Genomic DNA, 19,525 nt, shown 5'->3' with positions numbered 1-19,525 from the left:
GTTGGAACAATTTAAAATTTTCGGGGGTATAACTTTCCTTTAACGAACAAACCCCGCGCAAATTCAGCAATATTTTTAAGATTCACAAAATTTCTATTGCCTTCCAGTGCAGCTTATCCTTGAAAAATTTCTTTGAATGTTCTGAAATCAACCAAAAGTTAGTAATTAATCTTAAATCTGGAGAACAAGTGATGACGGCCCCTTTTATTTTAATTTGTGGAGCAGAGAAGCTTTTGAAAATTGCACATTTCTTGAAATCAATGTTATCACTCCGGAGGATATTGTAGCTTAAATTCAAGCTAATACAGAGATAATGTTGACAGTTTGGAATGTGACTCTCTGGAACCTGATAGTTAAGGCGAGACATGTGGTCCTTGAGTCGCTGCACACTAGGTTAGTATTATTGAGCCATTCCATTTCAGATCAGGCATTGCCTGCCACATGACCATCACCGACTTAAAAAAAAAAATTACAGTAGTTAAAAACTAAGGGGCATATGAAATATCCCACAAGGATTTTGCAAGAATTTATTTTCCCTTCAGTTATTACAGCCTACTAAGATTCTGGACAAAATCTTCCAATTTGGGAAAAACCCAGCAAAGCACTCGATTTGAATCTTCGCACGTTGTACTATTTCAAAAGTATATAGCCTATTTGAATAATTCCTTTTTCTAAAAATAAATAAGGACTCATATATCATCTAGACATATTTTTTGAAAATTTAGTTGGGTTTATTGATGGTTCTTGATGTTTCTTGAGTATTTCTTACTAAATGAAGATGGCAGTCTAAAACTCTGTATGATAGTTTCATAACAAATTTTACTTTAACCCTTAGATGAATACAACCTTGGAAATAAAATTTGAAATTTCGTAAATTTTCAAAAAATAACTGTTTTTGGAGTAAGATTACACAAAAAACTTATTTTTTTTAATTTAAAAAATTGGGTTATTTGAACCACTTTTAATACTTAACAAGTGGATATATACCAAATCCCGTTTTTTTCTCAGAAAATGTTTTATAATTAAAAAAAGGAAAAAAAAACATATCGCCCATGCCGTGTATAATGAAAATGAGTAATAATTTCCTTTGCTGAAATTCTGATACACTAATGCCTAATAGTTACAATAATGGAGTACTTTTTCAGTAACAGCTAAAATTTTCCCCTTTTTCCTGCCTCAATATTAGTTAATTTTGTTTCCAAAATTATGCGTTCCCCGTTACTAAGATGTCGCAACGAATCAAAATTTTTCTCTTTCAAGTACAACGTGCATCTCAATTACATGGCACAGGGGAAACCATCCCAAGTTCAAAGGGAGGAACAGGGCATTGCATTTAAAAGTTATATTTTAATAGCGTGCTTTCGTTATCATTGGTGACCGTTGTCCCAAAATTTTTGGATCCAACTTCGTATGATTACTTTTATGTATAAGTGCTCACTTCAAAATGCAAAACTAGTTTGATAATTAAAAAAAAACCCACCTGTTCTTGATAAAATTGAAGGTTAGTTATAAGAGGTAACCAAACAGATCACCAAAGGTGGCTATTTCAGCCCCTTCAAACAAAATAAGTGCAAGCGCCCCCGTAGTCTTCAGAACTTATTTTAAACGCTTAAGTGACGTGAATTCTGTCAAAAATATAAAAAATTGCTTGAAATGAAAAAGAAAATACGGGAGCTATTCTCCCAAGCAAGTTTAAGCCCTGATCAGGAGAAAGTTATGTGAATAAAAAAGTCAAATGTCAGGGCCGTAACCAGAAAATAATTTCGGGGAGGCTTTAAATTCTTTCATGAGGAGCTTTGCGCTATTTGTCCTAATATTCAAGTCGTCGGGTTAGCTATTATGAAAGAGTTTTATGCAATAATATACATATGAAAGACATTTGAGTTTTGGAACAATATTTTTTGGAAATTTTTTAAATATAAACATTTGAATGTCAAACCGAACTTTTCTGGCGGGGGGGGGGGGGTTGAACCCTAAGAACCCCGTTCTCGCATTGTATGCGGCCCTGTCAGATGTTACCAAAGGCTTTTCTAAACTTAGGCAGTCATACAAAAAGACGAATTGGCTGGATCAATAAGAGCGGTTCGTTACACATATATTTATCACTTCAGTTAATGTTGGGCATCTTTTGGTTTTAAATGCTTAATACAATTTGTCAAATACACGCGGGGCAAAGTGAATGGGGCGACGTAAAATAGTTTATTTTGTTTGCATATTCATTCACTTATAACATCAATTATGTATTCAAGTATTATATCATTCATTTACGTACTCTAACTTATTAATTCTCTTATTTATTCATTCACTCACTTATTGTCTAATTCATTCACTATTTTAGTCACTCATTAATTTGTTCCTATATATTTGTTTATTTGTTAATTTATTGTTTCGGTATTAATTCATTTATTAATCCTATTGTAATTCATTCATTTGATGAAATTTTTTTTTAAATAAATTAATAAAAAGTATTTCAGTGAAAAAAATGTTATATTTCACTTAGCTTCATCAAAATGGAAATTTTCTACTTTTATTTTGAAAGCACAAATTTATCGCCAAAAATTTAAAATTTTGTTTAATTACAAAATACATTATATTTTCTTTATGTACTGTAATTTTCAGAACTAACTTTCAGTCTATTCAACGTTCATTTTGAAAAAGGTAAGCTGTCTTAACAACTTCCCTTTCCCACACTAAGTGAAATCATGCATTTAAAAATTAAAACTAAAATTTGTATGTTGCTTAGTTTATTAAAATTCAATCAATAATAAAGAAACTAAAAAATACGTCTTACTGTTTCCTACTTTCTTTTGACCTACTTTCTTCTTACTTTCTTGACTGTTGTTTCCTATGCTTTCTTGATTGTACATAAAGTGGAATTAGAACACACATAAATACATTTCGGAAGCTTATTTCACTTACATGTATCTTATTTTACTGCATGCAGATACCTGATCTCAGTTGTACTAGTATTATAGCCCTTTGCTTCGACAAATTTCAGACCGATCGAATACTACCCACTTCTTCCTGAATATGATTCGAATAGTTTCGACCTTGGTTTGAATCAGACGCGCTCTGTCATCTGCGATCTTTCTCTCAACAACTACGTCCGGTAACATTTGACACAATACAGTTGTTCTGTGACGTATCTTTTACCATGAGAGCAGTCGGAAATTCCGGATTGGTTCCTTAGAAAAGTTTACTCTCTACTTTTTGTATTGTCTGACGTCGCTTGCCAGGATAAAAGCAGGCTTGTGCGAGAGAGTTTTGGGCATACTTAAATGGTGAATAACATGGAAAATTTGTAGATAATAATAAGACAACTACTTCTTGTTTCACAAAATAAAAAAAAAGAATGATTTTATTAATTTTTTTTTTAAATAAAAAAGAAAAAGAAAAAAAGATAGAGAAAAGGGGGAAAAAACCTCACCGGTCCATAAAAAAATCTTTTCCTTTTTTTCAACGGTCCTCAAATACTGGATTTTTTCTTCCATTTTTCAAAAAAGAAAAAAAAAAAAAGATGAAGAAAAAGGTATAGAATAGGGGAAAAAACCTTACAGGTTCGTAAAAAACTTCTATCTCTCTCTTTTTTAACGGTCCTCAAATGCAAAGTTTTTTTCCCTTAAAAAAGAAAAAAAAAAGAAAGAAAAAGAAAGAAAGAAAAGAAAAGAAGATGAAGGAATAAAAACATCACGGGTCCGCCAATTTTTAAAAAGCTCTTGCCGATTCGTAATTCCGTTGTTCCTGAGTAGTCCTTCACTTCCCAAAAATGTTCATTTTCTTAAAGATAATAACTAAGTGGAAAGATTAAACCTACAGTTACAAGTTTTAAAAAAGAGAAAGAGTTAGAGATTGAACAACATGCGATAATTTAAATTGTGCGAAGTATCGCATAGTCAAGACATTCGTTGGAAAAATATTTAGTACATAGTGCAATAAATGCTTTAAGGAAATTCTTATATTTGTAAAAAATTAGTTCGATTTGATAAATCAACTCTTAATGTAACCGTCTACCATGAACTTCTTTAAGGGAAAAATGCTTTCACGTAAAAAAGATTATCGTTGGGGACAAAAATAATCTGGCAGTGCGCGTGATACGTACTATAGAGTCTGGTGGGGTAAAGTGTTTATAAAATCGTAGGTTTTCAACTTAGGTGGATAATAAAATTATGGTGGATACTAAAATTATGGTTTTATAATGAATACAATAAATTTCTTTAAACACTTCAACTTTTTTTTGTTGTTATTTTACATTGCATTATTGAAGAACACGGTACATTGAATTTCAGGATTTTTTTTTTTAAATTTAAGTAATTTTATAACACTTTCATTTCCCTACGTATTTATAACCACTTTACCCCATGGGGTAGGGGAAAGTGGTCATAGTATGGAATAAAGTGGTCATAGTTAAAAATAGGTGCAAAACCGTTAAAAAAAACCCCCAAATATTTGTATATTTTGGTTATTTTTATAGTTACAAGTTTGTGCATAAGTATATGCGGGTTTACACGATTTTATACGTGTTGTGTAAACATAAATAATCATGTTCCTACATGAGTAAGATACATGTATGCATCAGATACATGCACGTTTCTTCTCAAGTACATACGCTATACATGAGTATATAAGCATGTATGAGTGATTATCTACAGGAGTGTATACGTGTCTACACGAGTACACACGTGTCACGAGTGGGCAATTCCACCGTTACGGACGTAACAATCACAGACTTTAAATACACGTAATTTCAATTTGGTTTTTATAAAAGCTACATTTTTTTCTGTTGTATAGTTTGATGTTATTCATGCTGTCAAAAATTTGGGTGCAGATTGCTTGATTACAAAAATTACCAAAAAATTAAAACTGCCTGTTACGGACGTAACTCAGAAAACAGCAAAATGTATGCATTGTCATGCAATTGCCAATATTCCTCTGAATTATTCATAGATTTTAAAAATTGCCTTTTAAATACTTGTTCTAGAGATTTCAAGCTTTCTAAAACCATAAAGTTTTCATTGATATTTTTTGTAAAATTTATGATAGAAATTAATATGTTTGTTACGGACGTAATAAAAATTGTTATGGACGTAACGTGTCTGATACGCTAATTGCACAAAGCAAATAAAAGCTTAGATATACTAATAATTTTTGTTAAGATAGTGCAGTGGTATAGATTTAACACATTATTTTGACATTTTAAGTTATACCTTAATAGATTTCAAATATTTGGGGAGGTAGGGAGCAGGGCTCCCTGCATATACCACCATGTAAATAAATGTAAAAAATAAATTGGTTCATCATAAGAAGTAACATTATCCAAGGGGAAATTAAGCAAAAGAAAAGTGTAGAATTATTCAGTTACAAATAAATTTTTCAAATTTTTAATATGAACATGGGGGAGGGGGAGAGAAAGGTTCTACAAGCCTGACTTTAGTAAAGTTGTTTTTCCCCGTGAATATGTAAAAATTTTTGGGAGTGCTTTTACAGTTTGAGAATTTTCGATGGTTTTCTCTATCTCTCAAAACATATTAAATGCCAAATTTCTTTTAAAGTTTAACAGTTGCCTTTGATTTTGATCGCTTGTGCTTTATCTGAGGATCAAATGTAGCTAGTTGATTTTTTAGTACTTTTAACTCTGATCTAATTATATTTCTTAAATTTAATTTTTAAAATACTCAATGTATCAATGAAACTGTAATTTAAGTATTATTTTTTTGTGGAGAGTAAATAACAATAATGTAACTCAATAACTTTGGTTTAAACTGTTAAATAACAGGACAAAATTTTATCTCTAAGTTAATTTTTAATAAAGAACTAATATTAATTTGGCTATGCTGTCAGAGTGATAGAAGTTTGAAGAGAAAAACTATGATTAATATATGTAATATAAATTTGAAAAAAAAAAAAACTTGATTAATGAACATTACGCATAAAATGTTTCGGATTTCATCATGTCAAATGATTGAATAATTTTCACTAAAATCTACTTGGAGAACACATTTTTTTCTGTCATATATTATATATACACAAAAAATATATATAGTTTTAACTCTTCAAATAAAGTGCATTGATGTTAAGTAAGTAAAGTGCATAGTTTAAGAAATTAAGGAACACTTTTCCTCTAGAATATTTTTATACAAGTTATTAAGCATTAATTGATAGTGTAGAATTATTAACACCAATTAATTTATTGCATGATTTGGAGGACAAAAAATCTTACTTTGAGAGGCACACATGTGTCTTTCAATAATTTTAAAAAATAAAATTAAATATCCACTAACATTTGTAAGAATTTTAAAATCAGAGCATCAGAAGTTTGTTGTATCATATTACGTGTCATACACTATATTTTCATTGCCCATCTTGTACTTTTTTTCTATTTAATTCGAAACATGTGTTACAGACGTAACATACTGTTTTTTGTTACGTCCGAAACAAATAATGTTACTTCTGTAACGCCAATTTAAAAAAAAATTTAAGAAATTGTTTTAAATAATGTTTTAAACGATGGTAAACAATTTCTCTGATGAATTGCTAAAAGCACAAAAAAGGATTTCTTTTACTTTTGATTTTTTAGGAAGAGATGACAAGTTTTGCTAAATTTTTGTTACAGACGTAAAATTAAACTTCATTTTTTTAAAAATTTGAATTACCTAATTTTACTCCGAAAAAAATTAAAATAAATACATGTTATTATAGTATCATGTTAATAGTTTAAACTGTATTGCAATTTATTTTGTTTATTTTTATTTTGATACTAGAAATAAGAGTTTGAAAATGTGGTATTTTTTCCCGATTGTTATGAAGATCCGAATGTCGTACTTCCAACTAGAGAAAAAATTTATTATTTAACTGTTATTAAAAAATCAATGCAATATTCTGAAAATACACAATTTAAGCTTTACAATGATATATAATGTAGCAACATAACTGCAATTTTGACCTACTGGTTTTACTCTTCATGGAATTGCCCAAGTATAAACAAGTATATACGCGTATAAATGAACATCATATGCTGGTATGTACTAGTCTTTCGAGTATATGCGTGCATACCTGAGTATATACGTGTATAGTAGACATATATACGCATATATAACAGTACATACATATACGAGTATACGCGAGTTAATTTGTGGATACATCCAGTGCGTGTTTGTACGTGTCTTTTCACGTATATATACTTGTATAGACGTATATACGTACACAGCAGTACATGTATGTATCCACGAGTATATCCGCTATTATACATGTATGATTGTAGAGTGAATCCAAGCTCTTGGCCAAAAATTTAAAGGGTATGAGAGGGAAGGATAAGAAGCAAAGAATCATAAGGAAGGTATGGTAGCTGAGGCCTTACATGCACACAAAGCCATAAACTGATTGATGCAAAATAGGCAACAAATTTGTTACACAAAGATGATTTTACCCAATATTTCAGTTTTTGAGAAATATTTTGAGCAGTTACTAAAAGTTACGGCCTGTAGTAGCTCTAATACACGCATCACAACAAAGACACAGCGACTGATGAAAGTTTTTCAAAAGTCTCGTTATTGCAACAGGGAGTGCTTTTTGATTGCGATGCATGCATTACAGCTGCAGGCTGAAAATTCATCCATCGCTTTAAAACTTACTTAAGACCTAAAATGTTGTGTAAAATTGTCTTTGTGTAATATATAAATTTGTGACCTGTTTTGCATCCATCAGTTTCTAACCTTGCATGCATGTAGCCCGTCAGCATTGTGCTTGTGACCATATGTTTCTCATGTGTGATTCTTGCTTCTTATCCTCCCCTCTAACACTTTTTAATAATTTTCCCAAGAGTTTAAACTCGCTCTGCATATATGTATATCATATACTTGTACATAAGCATCTACTCGAGTACGCACGCTTATATACGTGTCTACCTGAGCATATGTGTTCGTATATATACGAGTATAAGCGGGTGTATACGTGTATAGTCGAATCTATATCTGTATAGATAAAAACTACTTGCAGATACCATATACGTGCTTATTGGTGCATGTAAGTGAATACGTATATATACGTGCCTACACGAGTATATGCGTGTGTCGTATTTTTACTCTTCTTTACTGTAAAAACAATACATATTAAGTGAAATTAATATTTAATTTATATTTGCCTTATACTTAAAGATTAAGTGACTTTAGAAGAACAATATTCGTCAAGCCTAATATTTTGACCACTTTACCCCATCTTACTTAAATGGTTCTAAAAAATCATCCAAAATAGATTCAGCTAATTGCTAATGAGTAAGAGTTCTTGAGACATGTAGGAAGCTTTCTGCACAGTCAATATGTTCATAATTCTAACAAATAAAAATTCCCTAGGAAGTTAAAAAAAGTGTTTAGATTATTAAAATTTTCATTTTTACACAAAATATTTTTTTTAACCAAAAAAATTTTGCCTGTTGTAAAAGTTTGTATTCAAAATGTAGTTTCTAACTGTCCCATCCTAAAACAAAATTTTCAAATTCATTCGAACATTTATTTCCAAGATATAACCATTTATTTGACGTATGACCACTTTACCCCATTGACCACTTTCCCCCACCAGACTCTATACAGTGGCGTACCAAGCATTGGTGACACCCGGGGTCGTAATTTGTGTTGTACCCCTACAAATGTTTAGAAATAAAGAAATAAACAAACAAATATATAAATAAAAGGCTTTAATGTTCTACGTAAACATGAAATTCAAACAATTTTCAGAAGCAACTACATTTGTGTGTAACGAATTTTTAAGAGGATTAATGTACAAAAATAAATAAATAAATAAATAAATAAATAAATAAATAAAACTATGTACGCGTTTTAAATAACTTGCCATAGACGCATATGTGCAGGACTGTCCCGACAATAAAATTGCAGGGCCGTCAAAACAAAAAATGTGTGTATGAAATTAACAGCCCCTTATTTATTTTAAAAGTATCTAAAATTCTGGTAAAGATAACGAATTTCAATTTTTAGAAAGTCACTACTAGGTCACTGGTCTAAGTACTGACAATACGAACCTAATCTAGAGTATAATATTCACTCATAATATATAGTGGTGGAGATAGGATCCGAGGATTCCCCCATCCCCGGGACTTTTTTTTTCAAATTTGTAGTCTTAAAAATGCATTTTAAATCTATAAATTTCAATAACTTGCAATTTCACTTTGGATTTCAACCCGCAGACTAATAACACCCGGGACGGACGGCCCCACTCGTCCCCCCCGTTCGCCCCCCATAGTGACGCTACTGCTATATATGCATATTAAAGAGAAAATTGAAAGCATTAAAAATAAAATACCAACTGAGCTATTTTACAATATGAATAAAAACACTTTTTTTAAAGAATAAAATGCTTTAATAAACATTTGTACAACATGAAGCATGATAACAGATTGGTGACACATTTTTTTAATGGCTTCATTAGATATTTAAAACAAAAACAAATTTTATGCTAAGAAACATATTAATGACGCATATATATCTGCTTCTTTCAATAAAATTTACTCCATAAAAATATATTACTAATCATTAAAATAATTCTAGTAATTTGTATTGCGGAATGCTTGTTAACCACCTATCAGAAATAATGAATAAAAATATATAAATCTTACCAGAAATATTACTTTGTACAAAAAGATTATCAGTTAATTCTTACAGCATAATAATGACAAAAAATTTTTATTTCCGTAATGTGTCATAAACGTTTGCAATAAACAGCAAAGAAATATTAATGTATTTCTTGTTCGACCTTGTTTTTAGTTTAAAATTCCAAGATAATTTTATACAAGCAATACTGTCGAATAAAGTAAGACCACACTCTCATAGTGATTTTAAAACTGATGCAAAAGTTTTATTAAACAAAAATAATTCAAACTTTGTACTTTTATCCGGCGTTGAAACTGAACTTACAGCCATTTAAGTCTTCTGAAGGAAGCTAAGGAAAACTAATGCTTCTTTAAAATATACAGGGTGGCTATAAAATAACGGGAGCTGTTTAAAACTCTCTAGCAAGTGAAGTATTGGACGAAACATTGCCAAATGTCATGGGCGTTCACAGTAGAACATGGGATTTAGATTTCTGAAATAAAAAAAATTAGTACAAAAAATCGTCACCAGGGGAATTTTTGCCATGATTTCACAGAATGTCCTTGGGATATTGTGCTTAGAACTTTGTAGTCCAATTTCATTTTGGATGTCTTGGTTGAACCACAAATTTCAAGCTTTCAGGGTCAAAGAAGGGCGATATTTTGCCTCCTTCTGGAAGAGATACTTTGAAATTTTGGACAGTCGCAGTCAGAAACAAAAACACTTGCATCATTGTGAAGGCCTCTCCGGCGCAAGAACGTTTGCCTAAAAGTAAAACAAAACTTCCTGAGACATCAACAACAAAAAGTTTTAACTCTGATAAGTTGAGTTATGACCTTAACAACGCTTACCTCTTTTTGGGGGTAATAGCGAAGGGCAATTGGCTCTAAGTTGAGTTGGGGTAGTTCTTAGTAGTTTTGGAAATGCATTCCAAACCCGATGCGTGTCAATATAGCACGTCCCCTTTTCACTAAATTCCTCAAAAACGGGTAAACGTTGTGAAGGTCGTAGTTCAACTTATCGGGACTACATTATATACCTTTTCAATCCTTCGCAATTGCAGTAAATTTAATGGATAATAATTTAGGGATCGCGCTGGCAAATGAAATCACGCTTTTAGAAACAGGTGAGCTGTTGAAATTATGACCGTTTAGTAACAAAGGGTAGGGAGTAACAAGAAGTATGACAGCGCACTTTTGGTTGAAACAAATTAAAAATCAAACAAACAACATATTTGTGTACTATAGCATGACATGGAAGGGAGGTGAGGTAAAGTGTGCCACTTTGTGAGAAAGGGAGGAAGAGGAAAAAATTGAATGGTCGCTGGAAAAAGGTTGGATGTGATTTTTTTTCAAAATTGGTTTTCTGGTGAAATGATGTAGGTCGGTTTGTTAAAAAACGAACTTGAGTTTCATATTTTGGACGAAAACGTTTATTGCAGTTTAGCAACGTTGGATGGGACATTTTTTTGGCAGCTTTTTTTCAAATTTAATTACGGTCGTAGGAAAAAAACCCTCTCGTGTAAAATTTGAATTTTGTAATTTGTTGAAAAAATGTGAGACATTATTTATGGATATCTCCCTTGCACTAATATATGTAAGAGTAAAAGATTAATGCTCATATCAAACAGTTGTAGATCAATTCTCATATTAAATAGATGCAGATCAATGTGTATATCAAATAGTAGTAGATCAATAATCATTAATATATGTTTTGGAGCATACGAAAACTTTTTTTATAAAAAACATAATAATTTTTCAAACCCATTTAATAAACTTTAACTTCAGTACTGAGTTTGTGAAGATAGATTTTAACAAAATGTAAGGGGAGGCACAACATTTTTGTAAAAAGATAGGGCATGGGTATAAAAAGTTCGGAAACCACTGCATAAAGGCTTTTCTGTTTCCAGAGCGACCCACCGGTGAGTTCTTGAACGAACTCTTTATATTCAATAGCTCTCATTTGAATTTGGAGTAGAAATTTATTATTTTTTTTATTCAATTCAATCATTTGAATTAAATATAGTACAACATTAATCTCATTTGGACCAATAAAACGCATTCTAGAGCATTCCATAGTGGACAATTTACTTCTTGTGGATTCTGTATGTTAACACTGAAATACATTTTACATTGTATTTTACTAACAGTAGACGATAAATTCGATACACTAAACGGGTAGTTTACATTTTATTCCGTTTGAAACATTTATAATAATGTTGAATCGAAAAAAAAGGTTAAATAGCAGTTTTAACATTACGCCTAGAATGCTTACTTATTACTAACAATATTCTATGTCTGATTAATAAAAATATTATTCTATTCACTAATTAAACGATCTTAAAAAATCAGAAGTGTCTCGTATTAAAGTTAAAGTTCAAACTATGTACACTTACCAATACCAAACATTACGGGCAATTCAGGTCTCTGTTTGCCAGGTTTGGGTATGAATCTTGACGGATCAAACGTGTATGGATCTTCATAGACTAAGGGATCGTGATGAGCCAACCAGAGATTCATCACCGTTATTGATCCTTTGGGTATTCTGTAACCATTGATTGTTGTTTCTTCTGTAAAATATACATTTAAAAGTAAATATTTATGAACAACAATGAATATCTATATGCAGTACTAGAAAATACCTGTAAAATCGTTGAAATACAAAAAAAAAAAAGCGTATAATGCTATACACAATGATAAATAAAGTGATTAAAAACTATTACAGATCGCTGAATAAATAATTAGCGAAATTTTGAGAGGAATTAAAGATACTAGCCAAGAATTACACTGAAGGTAATTACATTTATCACCGAAATTCAAAATCTAGAGGAATTTATAGTAAAGTGAAATACTTAAAATAAATTGCATTTTTCAAATTGAACATTTTTTTTTAAATTGCATTAAATAAAGGAGGAACAATGTATTTTTTTCAAAACTTTTTTATTGTAATGTTGTTTGAAATTTTTCGCACTAATCTTTTACTTTCAAATAAAAGGGGAAAATTTTCACTGTGCCCCATACATGCCTTTTGCCAATGGGGTTAGGAGATAATTCATACATTTTCCTAATGAAATATTTTGTATTACATTATTGAAAATATTTTTCTTTGAATGCATAAAAAAAAGGAGTAAATTAAAAATGAATAGAAAATAACTAAATAAATGAATAAAGATAAACTAAATGAACTAATTAATGATTTTATTCATTTTTTTCTTTCACTAACTTATTTTATGCGTGAAATAAATTACTGGATGATGAAAAAATATGTAAATGAATAAATAAATGAATGTGTAAGAATCCATGAATTAATGAAGAAACCAGTGATTACACAAATCTATTCAATATGAATGAATAAATATATAAATGGACTAGTTCACTATGTCCCATTCCATTTTCACCGCAGGCACTTTTTTTAAAGAATTTTACTACATTTAAAATCAAAATATGCATAATGTGAAATGAATAACTACAGCACTCAGCGTCAGTAGATCTTAATTAATATTGGAAGTATTAATAACAATTTCCTTATCATATTTTATTGCAAAAATCCTTTTTAAAATACACCGAAATATTGCAATATTATCATCAAAATTTGAAAATAGCTCTTGTTATCATGCGTCCGGACCTCCAGCGGTAAATCCTTTCCACTGGAGGTCCACTGGAATTCCGCAGCGGTGCGGAATTGTGCAAAGGGAATTCCGTTGGAGTTGATTTTGTCCCATTCAATTTTCACCACAGGAATTTTTTAACGAGTTTTTCTACATTTAAAACCAAAATATGCATAATGTGAAGTGCTGTACATTACACACAAATGTACATTATGCAAAAGTCTTTCTACAGCTCTGAGCGTCAGTAGATCTTAATTAGTATTGGAAGCGTTAATAACAAGATTTTTATAATATTTTATCGCAAAATCTTTTTTAAAATACCTCGCAGTATTGCAACATTATTGTCAAATTTTGCAAATAGGGCGTATTACCATGTGTTTTTCGACCTCTAGCGGTAAATCCTTTCCGACTAAAATCAAATGTATGTTTAATGAAGTAGTTAAAATATTGCTAAATAGGCAGTGCTAAGAGTAAAATATTTTGCCATTTCACTTTGCCCCACTATTTCAAGTTGCATTACATTCCCGTTACATTGCTGTTGTTGATTACTGTTGTCATTGTATGATGTCAAACTAAACTATATATGATGGAAAATTAGTCAGGGAATCACACGAAATGTGTAACAATTATTGCTCAGAAATAATAGATGTAGCGTTATAAGATTCCGGGCTGTTTTGCCGTGGTCTGAGTGTTTTTACTCCAATCGTCTTACGGAATCTTACAACATTATTGACACCGGTCGTGAAAGCCTTCATTCTTACAAATAGATATAGCAATCGAAAGAACACAGGCAGAAGTTTTTTGACCCAAAAACTATTTGTCCTCCTTTCCCTGTTTTCTAGATATAAAGTCTTTAAGTTCGAAGACATTTTAAGAAATATCGTCAAATTTAAAGAATTTGCGAGTAATGGAAGGTATTACGCTACTTAACGTTCGTTATTTGGCAAACCATCCACCCAGGGGCATCCCGATAGGAGGTCACAGGGGTCGCTGTGACCTCCCAAAATGTCCTTGTTCGACAATTTTGTCCGACAATTCAAAAAATTGTCTTGTTTCGGCAAAATTTGGATCTCTATTTGGCAAAATTGTCATCATTCGTCAAAATCTGGAGTTCCATTCGACTAAATTTGGAGTTTCACTCGTCAAAATCTGCATCATTCGGCGAAATTTGGAGTTCCATTTGGCAAATTGAGATTATTCGGCTTCCCAAAAAGTTAAGTTCGGGGTGCCCCTGCATCCACCTGCAAAGCGTTTGAAAAATGTCCTTCATTTCTCTACGGCGCAGTACAGTCTTATCAAGGTTTTTGCGCCATAAAATCCAATGTAACCAACCAACTTTCATTTATCGCCAAAACTCGCAAAATTTGGTGACAGTTCTTAAAATTTCGGCAGACTTGAAGGCCTCATTATTCGATAACTGGGAGTCGATGACAAATAATTCATGCGCGCACAGAAACAAGTTTTACTCTTTTCAATTGCTTCTTATTTATTTTTTTAAAATTCTTACACAGTCGTATTATTCCTTTGTAAGAATAGCAAGTAGGTCAATAGATCACCAATCTGCAATCACACATGTCATTATTCTGTCCTTGTTAGATAAGAACTTTTCGATCAAGCAGCTATAGATGTGTCAGTGGTGAATAGAGTTGAACCACAAATTTTAAAACAATCGACGTGAAAAATATGCCATTCATCATGCATAAGGTGACCATTTATTTTTTTCCTCAAATCGGGACATTTAAGAATTTTAGGCAACCACATATGTATTGAAAGAAATGTCGTGTGTTTTTACAGCTCCTGTTTTATTACGGAAAAGAACAAAAATGAGTAACTCATGCAATATTATATATTTATTGCCCAAATTTGCTTGAGCATATTTGGTACTGATTTTAAAATAAGAATGAAATTCCAGGTAAGGATTACAAACAATTTACTTTTACAATTCGTATTCCTTTAAAATCTGCGTGCTGAAACTTTGCTTTTCCGTAATCCACCGATCATTTATAGGCAACAATTGACTTTCTATTTAGCAGGGATTGCCAAAATATAGTCAATAGTGATGTGGAAGCATCACTATGATGATTCAAATTATTTGTATAAAATGCCAAAACAATTCCACCCAATGACTTTCGGTTTGAAAATTTTCAGTGTTCCATAGAGTCATTTTAGAAAACAGGGTTTTTAAACTTTGTCCCTTGGTGACAAAGGGACAGGCTACCTAAAAACGAGACTGTCCCGCTCAAAACGGGACGTATGGTCACCTAAATCATGCTTCTAGCAGAGCTGTCATAGATTTCTGTCGATGAATGATAAAAGTCAACTTTAGAACAAAAATTGCTTTGTGATTACAGATTTGCTTTGGGGTTACCAAGAACCTCAAAACTCGAGTTGATAGGAATCTTTAAGGGTTCTTTTTAAAGCTTGACCACAGAGAAATAATGGATGAATTCGAAGCAGAAACATCATTTCTATCATTTGTGATAGGTTGTTTGTTATAATTTTGTAATTGAGAGAAGCAGCGAGAACGCACCTCTTACTACTCAGCGCTTTCTCGCAGATTCTGATGTTGTTTTCGTTTTAAGGTCATCCGTCATCTCTCCACGGTCAAGCTTTACCTCGAAACACATGTCTGCAATCCTTTGCGAATTAGATACGATTGAGCATTTGACAGGAGATATAGACTCCACTGATCAAAAAATGTGAAGGAATGCTTTCCCTGAATAAGCTCTTATGCTTCAGTGCTAGCATTAAACATTCTACTGAACTTGATTACGAATGCTTAATAATTAAAAGAGGCATTAATGTCGGGTTTTCTTTGCAATTGTAGGAGCTATCGGTGTTTTAACCTATCAACAGTTTAGAAACATTATTGTACTGTGTATAGAACAGAGCGTACTCCACACTGAACACTATATTTCCTGTATTCTGTTTTATGTCATTATATTTTTGGTCAACAGGTTATACGCATTATGATTAAAATACTTATCAGACGATATCAAAACAAGTACTACATAACACCACAATAAGGAAAAATTTCACAGCTGAATCTTTGGTGGAGAAAGTTCTCATGGTTTTAACTACATGAAGCAAAGTGTCTGTGAAGGTCATAGTATGCGTAGTATAGAAAGAAATAAATGGGGAGAGAGACACCAGTGGAAATAAAACAAAATGAAATAAATGAAAATATTTACAGCAAACTCCCGATTATCCACGGAATTGGAGGGACAAGAGTCGCGGATAATAAAAATCGCGCATAAACAGCAAAAAGGCTAAAATAAGCGACAAATAAGGTAAAAATTGTCCTTTCTCAAAAAATTAAAGTGTATTGATGCATAATACTTTCTACAAACAGTGAAAATATATATACAGTATAGAGTAAAAATGCTTTCGATTTTTGCACAACAGAACTTAAGGGGTCTAGGACCCTTAACCTTCAAAATGTCCGACTTTCTGGAAAAAATATAGGTTATGCCTAATTTAATTCTGAAAAATTTGATACCTCATTTCTTACCATGTGCAAAACACTTTTCAAGTTATCGTAAAAATGTGTAAACTTTCCTGATAGAGATTTATGTTAACAACAGATGTTTAAGCCTCCTTTTCTCAGGTTACGTTTTCTCAGGTTTCTCGTTTTGCACGCGTGATATATCTCAGAAAGTTTCTTATATATTTCCGTAAAACTTTTAATGCATTTTTGTCAGGTTTATTTTTATGATCTGAACCCAAATGTATTTATTTTTCTTTTGACTTATTTAATTTTGTTTTGAAATTTTATAAGTTAATGTCAAAAACATTTCCAAAATTTTGGGTGAAAATATATTTTTTTTATTATTAACTTTTATTTTTAGTTAAAATTTAGATTCAGATCATAAAAATAAATGAGACAAACATGCATGAGAAGTTTTACGGAAATACACAAGAAACCTTCTAAGATATCATGCACGCAAAATGAGAAAGAGGCACCTGAGAAAAAGAGGCTTAAACAGCTGCTGTAAACATAAATCTCAATGGGGAAAGTTTACGCATTCTCACGATAACTTGAAAAGTTTTTTGCGTATGGTAATAAAAAAGGTATCAAATTGTTTAGAATCAAATTATGCATAACATATATTTTTTCCAGAAAGTCGAAAATTTTGAATGTTAAGGGGTTAAGGGTCCTTAGACCCCTTAACATCAATTTTGAACAAGTATATGTACGATGAAGAAAGCATAAAAAATAAACACATAAATAAAACAGAAGCAACTGAATTTAATTTACAATTTTTTGGCCAAAAAAAAAAAAAAAGAAAAATTAATTTGAATTTTGACATCTTGAATTCAAATTATGTTTTTCGCAATCACGAGTGTCTGTATTTAGGCGTGTGTGTTTGTGTGTGGGGATATGTGTGTTTGTGTGTAGGGGGTATGTGTATATGTGTGTAGGCATGTGTGTTTGTGTCTGTGTGCTGGCATAAGTGTGTGGCTAGTTGTGTGTATGAATGTGTGTGGGGGGGGGGGGTATATGTATGTGTGTAGGCATATGTGTTTGTGTTTGTGTGCAGGCATGAATGTGTGGGTGTTGTTGTGTGTATGTGTGTGCGTATGTTTTTGTGTATGTGTAGGTGTCTGTATGTATGCGTGTGTGTATGTGTTTGTGTGTGTATATGTGTTTGTGTGTATGTGTGCGTGTGTAGTTGTGTATGTATACACGTGTGTGTAGGACACGGATGCAACCTGGAGACTGCTTTCGTTATAGGAGCAGCATCGTGAGGAGCCGGTCGACGGTGATGGTGAGGAGGGTGGCGGTGGGAAAATAAAATGATAGGACGCCAAAAACAGTCAAATAAAAGCAATAAGCAATCGTGATTGCTCAAAAAAAAAAAAAAAAAAAAAAAAAACAGCCATTGGTATTTGTTTTTTGTAGCGAAAATACATGTTCCTGATTGTTCATTGACTGCGGATAATCCGCCCCGCGGATAATCGGGAGTTTACTGTAGTTGATATTTGAGATTTCTTTTTATTCTAAATAAACCGTATGCTTTAATTTTATTTATTTTGAGACATTAATTTGAAACATCTTTCATGACTTTTGGTTCGCCTTGTACTTTCAGTAGCTGTGGGAAAAAAACTTACTTATGCACTCCAAGCTGGGAAACATGGTGAAAAATTCGGAAGTCCTCACCACTTCATAAATGTAAGCATTTGTGTAGGACAAATAGCTTTTGTCATCCATGGTAGGAAGCCTATCTGTTCCAACGACTTCAGCTATTTCCTCGTACATTTTTTCTTGTTCCTCTGGGTGATCGACTAGACTGATCAAGAAAGTTCCAATAAAGAGGGCTACTGATAAAATTCCATCTCCGACAAATTGTTCCAAAGAGGCCACCAATGCCTCATCTGTAAAAGTTATTGCAATTAATTCTTGTTAGGACAAATGAGATACAAGCACATTTTACAAAGCATAACTGCTGCAAATTATGTAGCTATGCATCGGCACAGCTAATTTGAAAAAATTACATAAACTTTGACACAAAACAGAGGTTTAGATGTAATGATATATTTTTAATTACTTAGGAAAATGAGTGACATGCCTGCATGCCTGCATGTGTTATACTCTTAGAGAAATCACCTAATAAAGAACAGGTCCGGGTACAGATTACCATTTTAGGGAGGGATCATACTCAAGAATGACCCGCTTCCCTCTCATGAACGAACATACGTTTTTGGGTGCAAAAATTAGGCACCTAAAAGAGCATAAACGTTAAAAATTAATTTAATAAGTAATGAAAAGAAGTAATATTTCAAATATTTACTTTCAAAAATAATGAATTCAGAAGACTACCGAAATCGACTACCTATGAAATACTACCCTTTATTCATAAAGTGAGTGAACCTTGAACACAATCTGGACGGAACTTTATGAAAAAACACTTTGATTAAAAATAAAACACTTTGATGAATCACAACAACCCTTTGATGAATCAAACAAACACTTTGATGAATCACTTTTTGAGCAAACACTTTGTTCATGAAGTGAGTGAACCTTGAATAAAATTTGGACGGTTACTATTGTCGATGGTTTTGTAGCGGTCATAATCCCCATGACTAGACTTACCTGATTTTTGAAATGTTCAACCGTGACGCCGGAACGCCCCCCTCCCCCGTGTATGCAAAAGGGTATAAAACCCTGGTTGATTTTTTGAGCGTTTTATGGAGGTTAGTTCATTCTCAATGCTATGAATACATGGTTACTAAACCAGGGGTAATAAGCAGTTATGAACCTAAACCAGGGGTAATAATAAAAGACACCAGCAGATAAAATAATCTAGCAGATAAAAGGAAG

The 19,525-nt window shown here is 32.0% G+C and overlaps 1 protein-coding gene across 1 annotated transcript in view; it reads right to left on the bottom strand.

The window, feature by feature from the left end:
* Nucleotides 1-9,156: 9,156 nt before the first annotated feature.
* LOC129220892 (uncharacterized) overlaps nucleotides 9,157-19,525 on the bottom strand; it is a 52,110-nt gene continuing 41,741 nt past the window's right edge. The window contains exons 11-13 of the mRNA XM_054855326.1: nucleotides 18,316-18,579; nucleotides 11,992-12,165; nucleotides 9,157-10,361 (exon numbers count right to left, since the gene is read on the bottom strand). Of these exons, the coding sequence (XP_054711301.1) occupies nucleotides 10,195-10,361; nucleotides 11,992-12,165; nucleotides 18,316-18,579 (605 nt within the window). The 3' untranslated portion in view covers nucleotides 9,157-10,194. The remainder of the gene's footprint in view (nucleotides 10,362-11,991; nucleotides 12,166-18,315; nucleotides 18,580-19,525) is intronic.

Source organism: Uloborus diversus, chromosome 4, assembly GCF_026930045.1.
Source record: "Uloborus diversus isolate 005 chromosome 4, Udiv.v.3.1, whole genome shotgun sequence".
Classification (NCBI taxonomy): Eukaryota; Metazoa; Arthropoda; class Arachnida; order Araneae; family Uloboridae; genus Uloborus; species Uloborus diversus.
The sequence above is the reverse complement of the archived record's forward strand: the minus strand, read 5'-3'. Positions and strand labels throughout refer to the sequence as shown.